This window comes from Alexandromys fortis, unplaced genomic scaffold (genome assembly GCF_014885135.2).
Source record: "Alexandromys fortis isolate MF-2015 unplaced genomic scaffold, M_Fortis_MF-2015_v1.1 scaffold_100_3062768_6864082, whole genome shotgun sequence".
Taxonomy (NCBI): domain Eukaryota; kingdom Metazoa; phylum Chordata; class Mammalia; order Rodentia; family Cricetidae; genus Alexandromys; species Alexandromys fortis.
In genome coordinates this window covers 796,498-818,625 of record NW_026067993.1, presented here as the reverse complement: position 1 = coordinate 818,625, position 22,128 = coordinate 796,498, and the positions used below count along the sequence as shown (strand labels likewise).

Genomic DNA, 22,128 nt, shown 5'->3' with positions numbered 1-22,128 from the left:
TGAGAACTAAACTCATCGATACTGAGAACTCTGTGCCACCATCCTGCCCGAGACTGTCCCCCTTCCCCCTATTTACAGGATAAAGGGTGCATTAAATGTCTCTCATAATTATGTACTTATATATGAATGCCAAGTGCTTCAGGACCATAAAATACTTTATAAATGCCAACTGTGATTATGTCTTTGAAACAATGGGACATATGGTTAGCAAGCGGAAAAAAAGATGAGACACGGCCTGCAGTTATTGCCCAGCCCCTGTTTCTACCCCACCCACCACCAGAAAGGAACTCGAAGGTGAAAACATGAACCTAGAAGGGACAAGGCTCTAACTAAGGTCTATAGAACTTCTCGAACCTACATCAGAGAACTGCCATCATGAGAGAAGGCACCCGAGTCGGAGAAGAGGATTCTAGGCAAGGGTTTCCATGTATAAATAAGATTAACATTCGGCTTGGGGCTGAAATGGAGGCTCAGATGAAAACACTGCTTGTACTTATTTATTGAGGACAGAAAAGCAAGTGAGAAGGGCAGTTAGCAGGAACAGTTCTCAGCTTTGCTCCTGGATGCTTTCTGTTACTGGTCTATGGAGGAAGGTGAAGCTGGATGTGTCTTTTCCTTGTTTCTCCTTCCTCCAGAAGTAGAAAAACTGTGACCAGAAAAATGTAGGCTCAAAAGTGAATAACGATCAGTCAGATCCTCCCTCCCCAACCTCGTTTCTGGAAGAGAGGACAGGAATATAAATTCTCCACCTATTGTGTTATGGTTTCTTAAAAAGATTTCTGAAGCCAGAGATGATTCGCTAATGCAAACATTTCCCATGGCCTCTGCCATTCATTGCCCAGCAGATCAAGGTCAGTGATCAGACTTCATCTCATCATCGTCTGGTCTCAGAGGTCGGGGCAGTGGAGGGCACAGAACGTGCTGGGATTTGCAACGAGGCCTGGCAATGGGGACAGGCACTCTGACAGCCTGACTCCACAGTTCCAGCCCAACAATGAGCTCAAAGGAGGTTGGTGTGACTTGTCTCGATGTGTCTGGAGATATCCACCAGGTAGCAAAACACAACAGGCCCTATGCCTCAGATTGAAAATATCAAATTATCCGGGAGGCAAAGAGAGTTGTGGGTGGGCTGCTGGGACCATGTCACGAGGTCGCCTTGCATGACAGGCCTTCCTGACAGCAGGCGGAAGAGAACCACGGCCTCCTGGTTTGGAATTTTTTCCAAATGGCTACTGTTTGCCCCCCCCCCCAAGAGTTGGGGATGTGGGATCAGTTCCACCTTTGCCCCCACTTTTCAGCTTCAGAGCTGTCAGTCTTCTCAGACTGCTTAATGTTCTGGCGTGAGCAGCTGCTGAGGTGGCCCCATTACTCCCTCCTTGACGTCAGTGAGGGAGTTGTTCCCTGTGGCTGTCTTATGTGAAATAATTCAGCATTTGTACTTCAATTAAAATTCATAGGTATATATTATTAAATGGAACTGACTCATTCCATGGCCGCTCTTCAGCTGAACAAGTGCCAAGGACATGTCACTTATATGATGAAAAGCCAGGAAAATGGAGAGTTCCTTGCAGTTGAAAGGCAGGCTGTGCAGAAAGCACCTCACATCCCAGGGAACACCGTCCCATGTCACTCTCTTCTAAATTTCAGTTAAAGACCATCTCTCTGCCTTTGGGGAACAGGAAAACAAAGATGCCCAGACATCATCTTCATGCCTGTCATGAGCCTTGTGGGGTCCGAGGTGTGTCTGGAATCAAGCTGAATTAGGGCCTTGTGTCCAATGTATCTCAGGGGACAGAAGGAAAATATGTTGTCACACAGTTGTTAGCAGAAAAAGAGAGGGGGCTTTTCTTGATTCTGTAAAATCAAACCTTATTCTCTGATAGCATATTAGATTGGCAGGCCTAGGGAGAGGGGAGAGGGAGCAATGGCTGCTATTGCTTCTCTTCTCTCTGGAAAAACCATGCTGTTCCTTCAGGCTCCATGCTCTGGGTCGAAAGGAACGCTCTATAAGAACGTACTGTGTCCACCGCTCACTTTGTTTATCTTTACCTGCTAATTGGGCATCATATCCCACGCTCAGAAAACCCCTGGATTTTTATCTAACCCATGTGAGGGTTAGAATTTTGACAAAGGAAGGGATGAATGGTCCCTAAGTCCCTTGGTTGCTTAGGCTGCCTCGAGCACGGAGTCCTGTGTAAACTAGAAAAAGGGACCCCTGGTGGACGGATTCAGACCTGCAGCACTATGGATGTGTGAGCAAGCCCCATATTTAAACAAAGAGAGATAGGCACCAGTTTTCTAGGTAGAAGAAGACCTGTGCTTGGATCCCAGCCATCATGTGCGGGCATTCTTGCATCCCCCATTCCAACAACTCTGGCTTTAGTCTAGTCCTGTCTGCTATAATTCAGTCACTACAGGATCGTATCTGAGCCTCAGTTTTTGCCCAAAGAAAAAGAGGGAATTGAACTGCAATTTTTACGGTTTTCTTAAACTCTCAAAAACAACAAAAATTCGAATGGGATTTTCCACTCCTTTGCAAACAGGGCTAAGGAACACATAGTCTCGAACTTCTAAGTTTGGCTGTCTTAAGTCATCTGACGGCACTCCCTAAATATTTGAATGAAATTATGCATGGTTTGATGTGGAGCAGATTAAAAAATGAATGCTTTAGTAGATCCTCGATGTTCCCGGTGGAAAGCAACACGGCCAACCAGCAGAACGGGAACAGCCACTCCCTGCTCTCAACGTGGCAGAAGATGAGATCTCACACAACAGCCGCGTCTACTGAGGCCTGTGCCCCCTTTCTGCGGCCTGCATGGCACACCCCATGCTGAAGCTGCTGCCTCTCCCTGGCCATCAGCGCACCCAGGAAGCAAGAACTGTGAGGAGCCAAGGACTGGTTTCTTTGTTGATGTCTTGTTACCAGAAAACAGAAATGAGATCCTTGCCCAGATCTGCCTATCATGGAGTCTGGGTGTCAGCTCGTGCTTCGCAGTGGAGAGCAAACAAATAATAACCCTCTTCTTCACACCTCACGAACTGTTAACCTAAAGTTGGGTTTAAAGTTTCGCAATGGCATACACCGGTAGTAACCTCATTTGTAATTCTTAGATGTTAGCAGAAATGTTAGCCCGTATCGGTTAGTATTTCTAAAATTCCTCTTCCCACTGGTGTGTGTCTTGAGCAAGGCATAGGGTTTTGGAAACAAGTATGATTAATTATACCATTTTCAGAAAAGGAAACTAGAGCCCATACAGAGGAAGGGAGTGGCTCTAGGTCACTTGGGCGTCTCGTGCTTTTTCTGTTCTTCCATGGCAGAGAGGCAACCAGAATTGCGGTTTGGCGGTGAAAGGCTGACAGCACAGAGTCCTGCACCTGAATTTCTCAGTTTCCGAGAACAAATGTTCTTAGCACTAAGCAGCTCACCGGGGGCAGAAAGCAAACCTCACCTTTACTAGGGCACATTGCACTCGTAGGTGTGGTCTCCCATTGGCTAGACTTGCCTGCCACAGGTTCCCAAAAGCTAGAATAAGACCTACGGCCAAGAAGTGACTTTGCGCAGGGCCTAAGTCTTCCAGGTCCCTGGATTTACACTCTAACTTGCTAGTCAGCTCTGTTCCTTCCAAAGCAAATGGCCTGCTTTCTTGCAGTTCACTGTCTGCTAGCAAAATTGTCATGGCCCATTGCTCCTGGGGTAGTCATTGTCACGAATGGTTACAAACCACCCCTGAAAGAGGAAACGGACGTCTATGAGAAGACAAACGCTGCAACAAGGCTCCTTTTATTAAACACCTCAGACACAACGTGCCTCTGTCAGCTGGCAGCAGCCCTGGGAAAAGGCTGCCCAGCAGAGGCAGACAGGAAGCAGCCTGCGAAAGGGATTCTACTTTTTCACCAGCAGTAGCCCCTCACCAGCAGCTGAGCAATAGCGCCTGATGCAGGGGGATTAAAGCAACACCAGTCCTCAAGGTCCATGAAGGCCCTGGCGAAGGGACCTTGTGTCACTGTCCTTATCCCAGTGGTGGCTTCCTCAAGTCTGAAAGATGCTGCTGCTTGTGATGCTTGGGGCTACACAGACCGTGTCAGGGGCTCCTCAGATTCAAGCCAAGCTTGCTGGGAAAAGTATGTATTCTCAGCCATCAGCACCACGAGAGGCCACAGGGAAAGGTGGCAAGCTGGAGGCCCGAGAGCAATTCACACACTGAGTCTAGACCTGGGGTACACTCTGACTGTGGGGTTGCTGAAAAACAATTTGTTGTGTTGAGATTCTGAATGTGCAACAAATTAATCATGTATGTGTTGTTTGTGTGTGTGTGTTAGAGAGAGAGAGAGAGAGAGAGAGAGAGAGAGAGAGAGAGAGAGAGAGAGAGAGAGAGAGATTGTTTGGGTGGTTTGCGTTTAGTGTGTGTTTGTGTGGCATGTTTAGGAGTTTGTGTGGTATGTGAGTGGCATATTGTGCTTCTGCAGTATCTCTGGGATGCATGTTTACGCGTGTGACTGTGTGGTGTGCAGAGTGTGTGTAAGATGTGTGTTTGGGGATGTGCCCGGGCTCTGAATGATGAACTGAAGAAAACCAAGGGCACGAGGAGGGCAAAGCGAGCAGAGACAGGGACAGAAGGGGGAATCTAGCGACTCCTAGTATCCTGTTAATTTATACCATGGCTCTGTACAAAAATAAAAAGGTTCTTATAAGATTAACAATTTAAATAAATATTTGATAGAACACTCTCTTTTCTATAGCTCATCTCTGGGGTTAATATTCAGTCCATGCTTCCCGCGCTGTTCTTGATCCAAGATGGCAATCACTTCATCGGCCTGTATCCGCTCCTGCAAAAAGACAAGTGACACATTTGTGGTATAGGCGTAATATCAGGCCCGGCAGCAGATGCTTCCCCAACACTTGCAGCCAGCCATCTGTGCACAGTCAGGGAGAAGCCTGCTGCATCCAAACTGGCACAGTCTCCATACATCCCCATGTCCTAAGCAGTTACCTTCTGAGATGTCTCCCGAGGAAGCCTCATCAGATTACCAACTTTCCACCCTCTCTGTCTCACAGTCCCACTGCTCTCTCCTGCTCAACTCAGTGTTTAGACTCAGCTCACCATTTACTCCCCCATCAGACCTGTCACGCTCTTCTACAAGACTCTATTTCTCAGAAAGAAAATGAGTGTGGCTCACCCTTTGCCTACAACACCTGGCTCTGGTCTCCCGTACTTGATACATCTCTTGGCCCTGGCTGTTCTGTATGCCGTTTCTGTCCCTAGGTCAGCATGGGGCATGGCCATTGGCTTGTTTTAGGCCAGAGTTTCTCAGTCATAGCATTACTAACATTTTAGGATGTGTGTGAGTGTGTGCGCGCGTGTACGTGTGTGTGCATACATGTATGTGCGTGCATGTGTGCGTGCATGTGTGTCCGTGTCCGTGTCCGTGTGTGTGTGTGTGTGTGTGTGTGTGTGTGTGTGTGTGTGTAGAGGATCTTCCTGTGAAATATAGATGCTACCTTCCCTGGTATACAAGACGTCCCCATATTGTGAGAACTAAAAATGTGTATAGGCAAAATGTCCCCTAAACAGACAAGTGCTACATCCTTAGACTACCTCATTCAGGTCCTTCTCATGAAGTGCTCTGGAAGGTTCCAAACAGGTTTGCCTCCTCACTCAGGCACCTAGTGGACATGTTCCCCCAAGTCCGACAGCAACACTGTCCTATGTGGGGCTCATAACTCCAGTTGGTTGCAGGTTCTGTTTTCTTGGGGGACGGGTGTCAGGTTTTGAAAAATCCACACTTTTCCATCTCCTGTGTCCTGCCTCCCTGCTCTCCTTAACCTGCAACTCTGTATTACTTCACAGTCTCCTCTGGCTGTTCACTCTAAAAATAGTCTCCCAGCACTAATCTGGGCAAAATGCTCCCCTGAATGCTCCCTGCATCCCCTGCATTTCCTTTTCCCCACACCAGTGCAGGATTGGGCCAGTGTGTCTTCCCCCAGACTTCACAGGCAACCTTCCATATGATTTACCTGCATTATTCCTCTAATTTAAGTCCACATGTTGGCTGAAGCCATCTTTTCTTTCTGGTCACTCCCTAGTCTAGCTTATGCGGTGTGGAGAGTAAGGGAGCGGGCACAAAGACTTCTTAGCAGCTTGAATAAAATCCACCGTGCCTTGATATGAAATCAAGAATGTGGGCCCTGCCTCCTTTTTATCCTTGCATTAATCTAACTCTCTTATCTTTTCTAAAACCTCCCGTTCTAGCTGCTGTGACCTTCTTTTTGTGGGCTGTGTTTTTTGTTTGCTTTTTGGGTGCTAGGAGTTGGACCCAGGAGCTCACACATGCAAGGTGTGCGCTCTGAGATGGAGCTCCCTTCCCCCACCCAGCACATTTTTGTTTCTTGGCTACCCTTCTTCAAACGTCTTCCTATCGCTGGTCTTCTGCAAGTTGTCCTTTGCCTGGAAGACTTCTCCCCTTGGGTTCCTTCTCATTGGTTCTTCCTGTCAGCCGGGTGGCAGGTTACATGTCACGTCTGGAGAGCCTCCCAGCTGGTCTACCATCTACTGTGAGCTCAGTTATTTTATCCTATTTTCTACATATCATTTATTGCTGTTGAAAAAAAATCTTCTGGTCATTTGCTTGTTCTTTTCTTATTGGTTGTCTCTTTTCTTCTTTTATAATGTAGGTCCAGCAGAGTGGAGATTCTCAATTTCTTGATCATTGATGTATTTCCAGTGCTTGTAAAAGCTACTACCTTTTGTCAAGGGCTCTATTATCTTTAAGAAGAATCATTTATGTGGATGAAGGCCTAAGTGCATCTCCTAGAGGAGCCCATCTTATAAAGCTTATTTCCAGCACTGCCCCCAAAATTAACCCTTTCCTAACCGACTCTTTAGGTCCTCAAGTCGTCATTTGCAGCAGACAATCCTTCCGCAACTTGCCTGGTGTTTTCATAATTGGATTCCCGGTTATCATTTCTCTGGTTTGACTTAATGTTTCATGAAAGTAGGGGCTGTGCCCCATCCAATTTTTATTCCCCAGTGGCAGTCACTAGTCCAGTGTCTAGCACACTAAATTATAAGAATAACTATATTCTGACTTGAAAACAAAGTTCTTCTCATGCAGGAGCTCAGAGTTAATCATGATGTCACACATAGACAACTAAAAGAAGCAGACACACAAAATGATGGAAAACTACATAGTGATATCAGAAAGCGCAGCGCCTTTCTGACACACACACAGTTTTCATATTTGACGGCCACAAGAGAAGATCAGCATATGCGCCTCTTAAAGAGAAAGGGACCCAAGTGTTGCGACAGATATCTGGAAGGCATCCTAACATTTTATGTGTGTATATGACTGAATTCTTCTGGATGATCAGGAGTATTATTTATTTATTTACTTATTATCTGGTTTTTCAAGACAGGATTTCTCTGTGTAGCCCTGACTTTTGTGGAACTCACTCTGTAGACCAGGCTGGCCTCAAACTCAGAGATCTGCCTACCTCCGTCTTATGAGTACTGGGATTAAAGGTGTGGGCCACTACCACCCATTCAGTAATATGTATGTACGGATGGATGGATGTATATAGACACATATACATACAGACACACATAAACATACATATATACATGAACAAAGAAAGTCTATCTATGTACATATACACATACATACATGCATGAATGCATGCGTACATACATGCACACATACATACACACATATGAATTCATAACTCACTGTTCTTAGACATGCTTTGTTCAGGATCCAATCTAAGTCGAGGTTTAAGTCAAAGATTCACAAACTTTGCTACATATTGGAACTGTCTGGAGAGTTTTAAACCCCTGGCACTGAGACAGCTCCCTACATAATTAGATTTGTAGGTAGGAATCAGGCATTAGCGTTCTTGCAGACCCTCAGATGATGCAGAGGAAAACATTTTCGATTAGTAACTAAGAGGCTCTTGTCGTTTCCTACAAAGACCACTAGATGGCGCAACAGCCTGCAGGGTGGAGAAGTTTCCTAGTACTTTTCCAAGAGGCCTGCACGCTGGTGGTGAAGTATCCTGCGCAGGAAGGGGCAGAGAACTTGGTTTGCATTCATTGTTTTAATAAAATGCTACAATGCATTGTAATGGCATGATGGAAATAAAATGATACCAAATTAATACTAAAAACAGGCAGCTGATCTTCCTACAGTTTGTTACAATAGGGGGAGTGGTGCGGGCATTTTGTAAATTAAAAATTCAAGGAAAGAGAAACTACGGATGAAGGAAGCTATTGAACACCCCTGGAAGTTTTCTGGGCTCTGCTGGGTTCTCTCCACCAGTGCCATCCTTGCCTTCCTATGCCAGGCTGTCAGGGTCTCTGTCAGGGTCTGACACAAGCTGTCCTTACTGTTGCCCTTCAGACACGACTGCCGCTTTCTCCTTCCCTAGCTGCTGGACCTCCCTGCTCCTTGGAGTCCGGCTTCTCCTGTTCACCTCTGCACCCGAAAGCCCTACCTAGGCAGCAAAGAAAGGACTTCAAGAGTGTGGGGGGAAAAGAAAATGCTCTTTCTGATCATGGAAAGGGGCCGTTTCTAAACTGCTGCTGCTGACAATGCATTGGATTCGGTTTACAAGTTTAAAGGGAGAAACCCAGCATCATTTGAAGACTAGAGTTTCAGGGACTGGGAGCTGACCCTGGTTAAGATGCTCAGAGGTCTTGCACAGGACGGGTGTTTAGTTCTCAATTGCCATGTCTGCTGGCTCTCCCTTACACCAGGCACGTAACATGTCCCCATTAGAATTCCACCAGCACGCACACATGCACATAATCACACATACACGCATAATCCAAAACTAAGTACATCTTGAACTGGGCTTAGTGCACGCCTTTAAGTCCAGCCCTTGAAAGGTATAGGAAGGAGGATCTTGTGAGGTCAAAGTCAACCTGGTCTACTTAGTGAATTCCAGACCGGCCAGTTCTATCTACATTGAGAGATCCTGTCTCCACAACAGCAAAGGGAAAATCTTTAAGAAGGAAATTAGAATTTCATCTCTTCTTCCACACTCAGGGCTGGAGTAGACTTTGAAGGTATCTGTAGACTTCTGTTGGTGGCTTCAGGTCCACCTTTAGTGACCACTGTGATCAGTCTCTTGACCTTGGGTGGACCTCTGATCGCTGTCAGCAAACTGACAATCCCACCGAATCAGGGTGAGGACTTGGAGGTGACTCCCTAAAGCGAGCTTGGCTGTTTTCTCCCAGGAGATTCTACTCTGTCTACTGTGCTGAACTTCAGGCCTCTCGACAGATGGAAAGAGCCATATTACATTGTGGATCAATATAATATCTTTTTAACATTCAAATTAATAGTGTAATAAGTAATTATCCATGTCTCCTTCCACACACATGCTTAATAAACTAGTCAGTGATGTTCTGATGATTTTCTGGCCTTTCTAGTGACCGGGAGAAAGTCCGTGGCTGCCAACAGTACAGGGTATCAGTGGGCTCAATACTCAACTTCTGTCTGTACAGCCAGGGAGCACTAATGGATCTGTTTCTGCAAATGTCTTCACAGTTAGAACAGGGTAAGAGCTGCCTTCAGTGCCACTTCTTCTCCCCAGATGTCGCTGCAGAAGTCACTGCAGGCCCAACCCCCCCTTCTACTCCCAGATGTCGCTGCAGAAGTCACTGCAGACTCAATCCCTCTCCTTCTCCCAGATGTCACTGCAGAAGTCACTGCAGGCCCAACCCCCCCTCCTACTCCCAGATCTCACGGCAGAAGTCACCCCAGACTCAACCCTTCTCCTTCTCCCAGATCTTACCCCAGGCTCACCCCCCCCAACTAGTCCCAGATGTCACTGCAGAAGTCACCCTAGGCTCAACCCCTCTCCTTCTCTCAGATCTCACCCCAGGCTCGGTCCCTCTCCTTCTCCCAGATGTCGCTGCACAAGTCATTGCAGGCTCAACCCCTCTCCTCACAGACGTCACTGCAAAAGTCTCTGCAGGCTACCCTTCTCCTTCTCCCCAGATGTCACTGCAGAAGTCACCCCAGGCTCAACTCTTTTCCTCCCCAAATGTAACTGCAGAAATTACTACAGGTTTAGGAACAAAGTAAGGACTTCTCAGAGAGATCGGTACAGGGAGCAGGGCTCACTTTGCGGTGGCAGCAAACTCACCAATTCTCTGTAAAGAGGGTCTAGGGTGAACCACAGTGCCACAGCACAGCGCTGGCCTTTGGTGACCGCCTTCACCCCATGAGGGTTCTCTCCGCCAGATGAGAAGCTGATCATTCGCCCACACTTTGGTTTAATAGAGGCCTGACAACAAAATAAAAATTACTTTCAATTCCTATCCCATGTGTCCATTTATCATTCCTTCTGTGCGATTACTTATTTGGATTAAATTTTAAAGCAAAGAGCTGGGATGGAATCTCAGTGTTAAAAAAAACAAAGACTGCCTTGATTAATTTTTTACTTGTAGAATATAGTTTCAAAGTAATGTACCTTACGTAATAGACCACTTAAGCAACATGCGTGGCACATCCCATGGACATGGGCGTCACCTGGCATGTGCTCTGGTGATAACACGCCCACTCAAACACACAAGCCTTGCACTTTAATGCACCGCTGTAGCTTTTGGCACTAGCAATTCACTGGCGCTTAAGGTGGGTGTGCATTTTAATATTTGTGAACTTAGAATATTATATAGGGGGTACCAGAGAAATTTTACTACTGGCCTACGCCGCAGATACATGGCTGGAAACCTTTCTAATTCTCCACTGTGCACCTATGGTTTACGTAGTTGCCACAACATAGGATCTGAATTCATTCCCTTTACATTCATGGCTAGAGGTCATACAGGTGTCACTCGGCTACGCCCAGCGAGGAGAACACACCAGCTCCTGGGCTGACCTATGCACGGCTCCCGAGACTGGAAATCACTGATACAACAATTCAAAGCTTGCACACTGCTAAGTTTCCAATGACTTTTTGGCAGGACATGATGGCGAAGGAGCACATTCCCGAGGGCACTGGGCTGCACTGCAAAAATCAACAGGAGGCTCTTCAGGCTGAGCAAGCATAGGCAACTGAGCGTTAGAGGCCATGGTCCTCTGTATTGCGGAGTCTGTGGCAGGAGGAGAAACCACTTTGTAGCCTTCAGGAAATAAGGAAAGCTCATTCACCCCATTGAGCTTGGACAAGTGCAGCCAGTGTACAGTGACATCCCCGACCATTGGGTGTGTGTGTGTGTGTGTGTGTGTGTGTGTGTGTAAGATGACTGTATTGTACAGCTAGGAGGCTCTTTCTTTCTAACCTTTCCAGGAACGTGTTTGAAATTTTTCTAAAGTCCTTGGATGCTACATAGTTTTACTCTGGTCCTGTGACTGTGTGTAGGAAGCCAGAAGTAGGCAGAAATGTGTGTGTGTGTGTGTGTGTGTGTGGTAAGAGGGGCTCATGCACATGTGTGCAGGTGTCCCTGGAGGCAAGAAAAGGGCATGGATTCCTGAAGTTGGTGTTAGAGTTAGTTGTAAGCCACCTGGCGTGGCGCTGGGAACCAAACTTCGTGTTCTTCAGTGTCCAGTGTGGAAAGGAAAAAGGAAACCTGCTACTTCCCAAGACTGGAATAAGTTTGTTACAGAAAAGGAGGGAAGTAGGAATTCCTCATTTTTAATCATTCCTACTTGATCATTTTAATTTTCTACAAAAGCCCTAAAACTGCTACAAACAGGAAGTGCTATTGAGCTTTTCCATTAAAAGCTTAGCAGTTTTTTTATCCACTTTTTGGTGGGAAGTAGGTTCTGGACTTTGTGCGATGCCTCAGTTACAAGACCTTTAGAACTATGAAATAAGAATGTCCTCTGCTTTCACACATAGAGGGAGCAGGGTTCACTCATACTCAGTGAAGAACCGGCTGAGCTACAGTAGGCTGGCCTCTATACCATTAATCATTGGGCACTTCCAAATACGGCCACTAGATGGAGTAGAGGCAAAGAAATCGTCAAAATTAAGATGAGAACTTTTTTTCTTCTTCAGTTTCCATGTTTTCAAAGCGTGGAAATAAAATGCTTTCTGCACGCGGCTTGTCCTTTAGAGGGATTCAACTCTAGTCCAGAGCATCAGTCTTGGTTTCTTTTTCTCAACCTAGGAAACCTCAAAGCACTTACTGATATCTTTTTCTTTTCCAATAAAAAATGAGGCAACACGTCTGTTTAAACATTGTACTCAATTTCATGAAATATTTTGTTATAACCATGCTTCTATGTTCTATCCCCACAGTCCTCATAATAATCCCTTTAAGTCAACGATACACAGATTGGGACATAGATGTTCATATGTATACATATATACATGTATATGTTTCACTATTGGGAAAAATGTGCAAGCTGAGACTGAGTGCACAAAATACGGGAAGAGTTTTGCAAATTGCTTATTTAATGCTAACACTTTGAAGTTCCTCATACACATGTCCCAGCTACTTAGATTTTTCAGCAAGGTAGATACCCCATAATCAATTTATAATTCTTAAGTTCTTCATTTGAGATTTGGTGGGTGTTCTTATATAGTGTATTTGATCGTCGGCTTAAAGATCAAAAGATTCTAACTAGATTGTCTGTAAGTGCTAAGGAGTTAGCTTCTGAAGGCATTGGCTTTTTTATGAATAAAATGGTTGGTATGACTTTTGATCTAAATATTTGTGAGTATACATATCCATTTGGAGGCGAAAGTTCATGGGTTATACTTAATTGTAGAAACACACATTTGGAAGTTCACGCTCAACCTAAGCATACTGGCTGTTTGAAGCCATTGATTCATCCTAGATCTGAGGGCCTTAGGGACGCTGTTTGAAGGTTCCTATCATACTGTTTCAAAGAGGCCCAGAACCTAAGCAAGTGGTTCTCAACCTGTGGGGTGCAACCCGTTTGGGGGTCACAGATCAGATACTGCATTATGATTCATAACAGTAGCAAAATTATAGCTATGAAGTAGCAAGGAAATTGCTTTACGGAGGGAGGGTAACCAGAACGTGAGGAGCTGAACAGGAAGATCACAGTATTAGGAAGGTTGAGAACCATTGCTCTTGGCTTTGATGCCAAGTCTAACATTTATATCAATCAAATCCTTAAAAATTCCTCTTTCTCAATTTGCTCATCTTTAAAATGGACTAAAACAGTCACGTATGCTTAATACTTTTATGATCTATAGATCACCGCGATCCACTTGTATCTCTTGCACTTTGTGCTCAGAAACAGTAGAAATTCAACAACCAGCACGATGCGGGGAAGGCGGTAACACTGAAGTAAAAATCCCCAGTCCCTTTTTAGGAGAGGCTTTCCTTACAGTCACAGTTTTGGCGTCCATTTCAGTGAAGATGAATTCTCCGCCTTCAAAGTCGTCGTTCATATACAGGAGTGCGCTGTAAGGAAAGGGGACACATTGTTCCAGTGACAACACAGTCCTCGCCAGCATTGCTGTAAGACACTGAAGACTAGTGACGACTGGACCAGCCTGAGTGGTAAATTGTCTTTGACACTGGCCCTCCATACCCTTGAAGTTCAGCCCAGGGATAGCCTGAGTTATATTCCTGACGCTTATTGGTTCCACTAACATATGGTTCTCGTCTCATGTCAAAGTCACTTCACACTGTAAACTCCTAATTAGGCTTTGATCATCAGCCCTCGCAGCTCGCCCATGCGGTCTGTAATGCTCTTCCTCCAGCACAGAAAAGTTACCCCACAGGATGGACTTTTCTTTCTCTAGCTTAGTTAATGAATTCCTCGTGACCAAGCCTGGCCATGCAGATAAGGACTGCTCTCGAAACGTTTTGAATAAATCACAATATGGCAACAACAGACATGTTGTTATTAAATACACACAGAGGCTACATATGAAGATATGATGTTGCATCCTGGGATAGCTTCTCTTAATGTGCTAACATGTCTCCTCACAGTATCCAACAATATTCCCTTTGGCGTTTCTACTTCCTTATGGAAACAAAGCAGACACAGTTCTTGGAGGGTGTGAATAATACTCATGTATGTGATAAAGTGCTTCGTGTGTTGGGAGACCACACCCTCATGCTGGAAGAGTGGGAAAAACAGGCAAAATGATAGACTTTAGAGAAACACACTGATTTATAAAGCGAGTTGTCTACTTCAAAGGAGGCAATCTATGTATAATACTTAAGAAAAGAATGGGAAGGGTCGTTCTTCATCATGGCTGCTGAACTAGGTGACTGCTGGGAATCTCTACTCCACAGAGACGAACAAGGTAGCAAGCTCAGCAAAGCAGCTTCCAGCTTTCCACAAAAGCTCCACTGGGATCAGCAGCCCTACCTATAATCCCGGAAAGTGTAAGCAGGAGGCTCCTTCCAGCATTCATTAGCTTCTGGATCCAGCAGGCAGTTGTCGGCGTGAATAGGGTGACTGAGGTCATTTCGTCTATCCTGCTGCCCTGCCGGAAGAAGGGACAAGAATGAGAGCAGGAAGAAGAAGGAGGAGAAGTGCCCCAATGTGCAGTAACTAAAAGCACACTTTGTCAGCCTTCTTCAGCCCCGTGTGAAGGGGGAGAGAGAGAAGGCAGCGTGGTTATAGAAAGAGACCACCAGGCGAGAGACCCCTGTGGCTGACCATCAACTGGACATGAAGCTTCGGTCAAGCCACACCTGTCTTTTTGGGTATGAAAGACAGAATGCATGGGCCTGGGTAAATCCCGGGCATTTTGTAGGTTGAGTTTCATGTGGGGTAGCGAAAGTCCATGGAGGAAATGGAGAAGGAAGCCGAAGGCTGTGACTCACTCTCCACAAGTGCGAAGTGCTCTGACCTAGATCTCCTTCCACCCCCAGCAGGGTGAATGGAAGAGAAAACCTGCCCCTCAGAACACTTTCCAGTGACACCCTTGCTGTCTGCACCTCCACCCTGTGCTTGAGGACATAATGGCAGTTTCCAGCCTCCTGGGTGCCTCAAACACAGAGCAGAGAAGTATTATTTCCCTGCGTGTCTTAGCAATGATGAAAAATGGATTAACAGAAACTGTACAGAATAGGGATCTCCCAGAACTTTAGGAGCCAAAAAGTAGAAAAAGAAAGAAGAACTTTCTGTTGGTTTAGAAATCTGGTGTTCTCATAAGTTCTCACTCCAGAGCATCGCAGCAATAGAGCTTTGCTGGATTGTTCTCTTTCCTGTGGCATTCTGGGAAGAAGGGGACAAGCTCAGGTTCTGGAAACCTACCAGACAGGGCTGTTCTGCAGACCATGTGTGTATAGGAAAAATACAGGGTTGAGTTCAGCATGAAATAGGATTCCACAATCTTCCGGGCCTTCTCACTGATGTCATAGAAGAGGCGAGCGCTCTTCAGGGGCACCCGGCCTTCATAACCGAACTGAAAACAAAAAAAACCAAAACGCCAAGGACATTAGAGACTGTGGGGTTAACTGGAGGGCTAGAGACAAACAGGCTCTTGGTTTCATGACAAGAATGCTGACCGGCCATCTCTGCTCTAACTAAAGGGAATGATAAATAGCATGCGCTTGCGTGTTCAAGTAGAACGGTGAGCCATGCAACAGCTCCTGTGAATGGCAGAGGGAAGGAAAAAGCTCCCTGTCCCCTTACCCCTCCTCTCAGAACATATCCTTCATTCCCCTCTAAGAATACTTCTTGAGATGAAAAGCATGACTGATTTAGGGCTCTTTCCATCATTAGCTCATGAGGTCAGTGCTTGCATAGCTTTTGGCGAGATACAAACTTAGGAAACACGAGACTTGGTAAATGGACGCCGGAATGGAGGGAATCATTAAAAACAGCGAAGTGGCTGGGGGTGTCGTGCAGAAACCCAGTGTGTGCTGCCAATGGCCCTCAGCACCCGGAACACAGGACAAAACCAACTGAGTCCATCCACAGCGGCTCCTTCTAAACTCTCTCTCCCCACTCTGCCCTTCACAAGCCCCGCCCCAGCCCTGCCTCCTGCTCCACCATCCCAAGGAACCCAAAGTTAAGGAAGCAAAAGGTTTACTTTGAGCGCTTTCAAGACAGTCGCTCCTTCGAACTTTTCATTGGGTGTATGCGGTGACGTTTTTCCTCGGTATCCATCACCAACCAACATGATTCCCTGGGGACAAAAGGCATTCAAATGCTCTGTCAATGACAAGGAACAATTCACTCAGCACCGCGTAATCCCAGGGTACAGGGATAACTGATTCTAATAGGGGTATTTTTCTTTATCTTTCTTATATAATACCACTTTTAAAAAATACATTTAATACAAACTACTCATTTATTGGCTAATTGCTGGATAAAATAGAGGGATTTCTCCAGCAACTTCTGTAGTAGGCAGAACACACGCTGGATGGCTACCGTCTTAAGAACTAAGCCATTGGGAGTTTTCAGATTATTCCAGCCTAAAAGTTATAAAAGCACCTCCCATGTCTTCTGCCTGCCACAGTTACAGTCTTCTGCCTAAGTAAGTGAAATTCTAATGCCCTAACACTGTCCTCCTCCAGGACATTGCCCTCAAGGCTGAGGACAGACTGCAAAGGGGCTTTTCTCCTCCATTCCACTGACTCCAGGCTCAAGCTGGGCTAGCGCTGAGGGTTCCCCCTTTCCAGTCCTCACACTGGCCACGCTGTGCAGCTCCCGACACTGCTCTTCCGACAGGACGTTATCTAGGAGAACCCTCTGAGTCCCGTTGAGCTGTTCTGAGTTGTACACGAAGGTGATGTTCTCATAGAGCAGAGGGCCACCTGCGGGGACAAAGCAGAGTGTCCTCTGTACTGCTTCCACCCTCTAAGATGCTGCTCAGGAAAACCAACAGTCTGCAATAGATAGCCCAGGAGAGGCGGAAACACAGGAACACGGGAGTACAAGAACAATCACATATTAAAAAGATGCATGTATGTTAGGTCTCAAACCTGGGAACAAACTGCTAGCAGAGATACCCATTAACAAATCAAAGTGGACCCTGTCTGCCAGTCTCTCAGCTTTCCGGGTACCTGACATACTGTGCTCTACCCTGAACTCTCCCAGCAAGAGACATAAATTTTGTACATTTATGTGTCATATAACCTGATGGCCAAAATTATAAAACAGGGGAGCAGGAATGTAACAGAAACTGCAGCCAAGTCAAGAACACTAATGAAGAAGGTAGATATTATTTTGCTTAGAATAAAACACCAGATTCTATATGAACATTCTCCTGAAAGACGGGGACAGGGTGCTTCAGGGTTAGCATTCCTTGTAGTAGCTTGTTATCCACTGCTGTGTTTTTTTAATCACAAATATAAATTAAAACTACTATGAAGTCTTAGTGAATGTGTTTAATTTTAGTTTTAATCTGCCCTTGCTTCATTATTCATAAGCCTTCAATCTGATTGATTGCTAATGTTAACTCATTCAATCAAGCAGTCAGCGTGACTTTACCTGATGCCCCATCGAGAGACACAACTCCAGCAGGATTCAGCTACAGATGTCCTAGTCACCGCCTCCTATAATTCTAAAATTATCAGCAAAACTGATAAATGTAGAATTCGTGGATTCTAAGACAATACATTTAACTTAATTTTTGGATAAGTAGAAAAATTAAGTTTTCCTTTCACAGTTTGATGTTCCTTAAATTTTCTTGTACTGAAGTTTTAGAAAAATATGGAATTGGATAGAATCTAAGTACCACTTGAAACTTGAAATGTCCGAGTAGGCTTCATGAGTTTCCCAGGCAGTTAAATGCTACACAGTAGTTTTCAGACTTGGGCCACCACAATGCCTCCCCTCGACAGCCCTGTTCTCCTCTTCCATCGTGTCCTCTCGCCTCTTTTCCCTTCCTCTGGCCCGCTCTAAGACAATCCTCGTCACCTTCGTGATCCCTACCCTTGTGCAATCTGCCTGCTGTGTGAGCATGGCTGGGTAACTGTTTCTGATTCACAGACTACAACAAAGGAGATGGGAGGTCAGGCCTGTGATTATCTTACAGGAGGCTGTGACTTCTCCCAGGCTCACCTGCTCAGTTCATTGTCTTCCCAGCCGTGTGCCTTGATTAGGCAAGCAGTCCTATTAGTACTGATGGGGCAAGAAACAGAGGGCATCCTCTGGCCGAGAACCAGCCAGGACTGCACAGCCACGGCCCATCAGTTCTCTAGGAAATGAGTTCCGCCATCTGAACCGGAAGTATTTCCCAGTTTTACTGGCTAGTTTATTCCACCTTGGTATAAAGTAGCAGTCATGTTGGGAAAGAGAACCTCAGTCGAGAAAAGGTTCCCACCAGATTGGCCTGTACACAAACCCGGGTGCATTTTTCTTGAGTGATGATTGGTAGGGGACACTCCAGCTCACTGAGTGCGATGCTACCCCCAGGGCTGGTGGTCTTGGTTGCTCTGAGAGGAGTCAGAGTGAGCCATATGAGCCAGCCAATAGGTAGCACTCTTCCACGACTTCTGCTTCAGTTTCTGCTCCAGGCTCCTGCCCTGCTATAGGAGGCATGGGGGATTTGTGCCCCCAGATAAGCACTAGGGAACCTGGAATGTCACACACACAGGCCTGTTCCTTCAAAGGAGCAAATGTACAAGCAGTCCTCTGTCCAGAAGGCTGAGACAGGCATGGCTAAAGAACTGGTGGTGAAAGGAGATGCCAGAACCTCTCTCAGGACCACATCATCAGCTTGTTTTTTCTCAGTCAGTCTATAGAATCTCTCTTTATGGATGGTCGCATGTAGTCAACTTATAGAACCAGTCTTTATGGAAGGTGCTACAGGTACTTTACGAAGAGTTTCCGTGTACTCACGTCTGATCTTGGTCTCTCTTACTCTGTTAAACTTTATTGTGCATATGGGACTGAGTGAGTTATGGCCAGGAAAGTTTTCACCAAATCGTGCTGTGCTTAAACATACCTAAAATAAACTACTTGGGGGGTTGGAAGTAACCCTCAAAATTTGAATGAACACCCTGCTCTTAGTTGTGTTGAATTGAACTGCCTTCTAGCCTCCTGCGGACCACACTACCCTACTGGCCATGGTGGTTGCAGAGATCCCCACGCCCTGACTGAGCACCACCTCCCCATGCTGGAATGTGATGTGGAACTACAAGCTGAAATAATAAACCCGTTTCTTCACACGTTGCCTTTAGTCTTGGTGCTTTTTCACAGCAACGGGACCCTAACTAAGACACCAGTCAAGGCCCCGTTGAGATGTTGGGATAAGCCTTGGGGAAGATCATGGATGTCTCTGGGTTCTGAATCTCAGAAAAGATAAGATAAAATACATGTCTGTTGTCGTAAGCAGATGAAACTAGATCAAGCAAAAATAATGACAGCCCCCTCACAGGTCTTCGTCATATAGTTTGGGAACGGTGTCCCAATCTCTGTAGGCAATCAGAATTCCTAGTCAAATTGAGGCGCATCCCTTCAAACTCAAAAAGTTGTGTAGCTACTCCAACGTAGAAATGAAAAACTACTCCTTGAAGCAAAAAAGACAACTGCAGATTCACAGAAAACCACTTGTAAATCTGAAATTCAAATATAAATAGAACACAGAGTTTAGTGAACTAGATTGGTTTGTAATTTTTCAAGTGTTCAGTATTCTTTGGCTTGAAGCAATTTACTTAATTATAATAAGATTATTCTTAAAATATGTAGTTTAACATTGCTATGCTGAAGCACTAAGGAAAAAAATTTCTATTGCCCAAGCTCAGCATGGGTGTTTGTTGCTGTTATCATTACTATTGAATTGTACAGCTGTACTAGAATACTAAATGCGATTCTGGTGTCAATATTAGTAAGCTTGCTTTAATGGAGTATATTTAGAAGAGGGTGTTGAGATAGTGGCAGAACCCTGAGCCATGCAACAAATAACATTCAAACATTCACATAAAGGCTGGGCACCACATATTCCTAAATATGTAGAATGAAGGAGATTGGGAGAATTGGTATTTCATATATGCTTTTCAGGAGCTATTAAAATTACCACAGAATGTATAGAGTTTTAAGCAGATATTTATTACACTTAAAAAGCAAACCAAAGAAAGAAGGGGGCGGGGAAGAAAGCTTGCCATCCGTGCGGATGCAACCAAACCAAAGATGACTTACAGTAGCACACCAGACAGGGGAAAATGTGAAAATTAAAATCAGAATGTAGTCCAATAGGTTGTGGTTCCTGGGGCCTGGTCTGATGGTTGCAGCCAACTTTAACCACTGTGCAGTGCGCAGGGAGATTGGGTTAAACAACCTAATTCTTCTCTCATTCATAAAGTATGTGCCTGGCTCTCACTCCCTGGTGGCAACAAAGATCATCTAGGCAAGGGTTTCTTTGTGCACACTGCTTGAGGCTCATGGCAAGAGCAATGGTATTTTCATAAATACCACATCTCACTAGGCATGGGGCGGGGTGCGAGCTAATAAGCCCCGACATGAGCACAAGCCTTTAGGGTTTTCAAAGGACAGCACATGCATCATTTCCTGCCTAGTTACCACCTTCCTCACAGATAATGACTGCAAGGCACAGAGGGGCCAAGGAGAGACATGCCATAGTGTGCGTCCTGTCATAACACATCCTGAAATCAAGCCTTCAGACTCCAAGTTCAACATTATTTTGGCCTTGTCCCAAGTGACCCTGGACTCATTAGTCAGCATGGTCTTTAGAAAACAGGGGCTAAAAGAACGAGTAACTGACAGAGGTGTTTTCTGTGAGACAGCGCGAGTGCGCCCTAGGCTGGAGTTAGTTTGGGTGGTGGCCCCCAGTGACCGTGCTGTGGGAGTATTATTAAACACTAACCCAAGGAGATGACAGACCCTTTGCAAACAAGAAGAAAAATGACAGAGACTGTACTTTATGGCACATGCCTTCTGGAGCCTTGCCCCCTTGCCATCTGCTTTCTGCCAAGCCATGGGAATGTTCTGGGCCTGGTAATTTTATAGCTTACCACTATTCTCAAGTGTCTGAGGGCACTGCCCATGTGGTAGAATCAAAAATGCATTTACATTCCATTACCAGTTCCTAGTTCAGCACATCTAAAACACTTGAAGTTTCCTGAATAATGGAAGTGTATTTTATCATTCGTAGTCTCTGTAAAACTATCACAACTGAGCTTATTATGCTAATGAAGCGATTCGTCGTGTATCCCATAGCTAGACTCTGGATGGGTCCAGTCCCTGAAGGACCAAGGATTGCAACCTGCAGCTTGGGGCACAGAGGAAGTGGAAGTCAGGCTATGTCAAAGTCTTGAACACCAGGGATATATATATATATATATATATATATATATATATATGCTTGCGGTGGAGGTACTGGGAGATGAATGTGCAGAGACAGTACAGGAAGATCTGTGCCCTGTGACTACGTCATCTGGTTGCTCATTAGTATACTTTCTTGTTTCTGAGTTCTCTGAACACATCTGTCAAATTTACAAAAACCAAAGATACCTTATCTATCTATCTATCTATCTATCTATCTATCTATCTATCTATCTATCTATGGTTTTTCCAGACAAGGTTCTCTCTATGTAATTGCCTTGGCTGCTGTACTGGAACTCATTTTGCAGACCAAGATGGCCTTGAACTCACAGAAATCTGCCTGCCTCTACCTCCCAAGTGCTGGGATTAAAGGCAATGCGCCACCACCAAGCCTATCCAGACTTGATATCTTTAAGACAAGATCAGTCCTGGGTCTAAACATCATGGACACTTATACCTGTATTTAGTCCTCAGTGCTTATACTTTAGGCTATGCCTTAGGTGTAACTGTTTGTAATCAATGCAATAGGTATTGAAGAAAACATAACAATCTGGTTCTGGACATGACTATAGAGTTCAAGTGCTTGCTGGATGTCATGTGAGACTTTGGAGAAGTAACTAAATTCCCACTTGAGAGACTGCTACTATTAAAATGAAAGCTATGTAAATTCTCTTAAGAATTATATATGCAAACAATAATGGCTGTTAAGAAGTACTATCAATTTTGTCAGCAGTACTCTTGCTAATAGTATATTACTATAACAATGCTTGACTCTGTGTAAAACCTGCTTTTGTCAGGAGTCTGCAATTGCACCAATTCTGTTCTTAGGTTCATATAACACTCTGTTCTCTTATCTCTATGCTTCTGTTCCAACTGTTTTACCCACTAGAACAGTTGTCTGTACACTCCTAGGAAATTGGTCTGAAGTATCTTTAGGGTTGATGGGGCGGA

At 45.2% G+C, this 22,128-nt stretch overlaps 1 protein-coding gene across 1 annotated transcript in view; it reads right to left on the bottom strand.

The window, feature by feature from the left end:
• Positions 1-3,760: 3,760 nt before the first annotated feature.
• P3h2 (prolyl 3-hydroxylase 2) overlaps positions 3,761-22,128 on the bottom strand; it is a 154,239-nt gene continuing 135,871 nt past the window's right edge. Inside the window, exons 9-15 of the mRNA XM_050160024.1 lie at positions 16,579-16,706; positions 15,980-16,075; positions 15,199-15,349; positions 14,305-14,422; positions 13,310-13,385; positions 10,148-10,288; positions 3,761-4,827 (exon numbers count right to left, since the gene is read on the bottom strand). Of these exons, the coding sequence (XP_050015981.1) occupies positions 4,735-4,827; positions 10,148-10,288; positions 13,310-13,385; positions 14,305-14,422; positions 15,199-15,349; positions 15,980-16,075; positions 16,579-16,706 (803 nt within the window). The 3' untranslated portion in view covers positions 3,761-4,734. The remainder of the gene's footprint in view (positions 4,828-10,147; positions 10,289-13,309; positions 13,386-14,304; positions 14,423-15,198; positions 15,350-15,979; positions 16,076-16,578; positions 16,707-22,128) is intronic.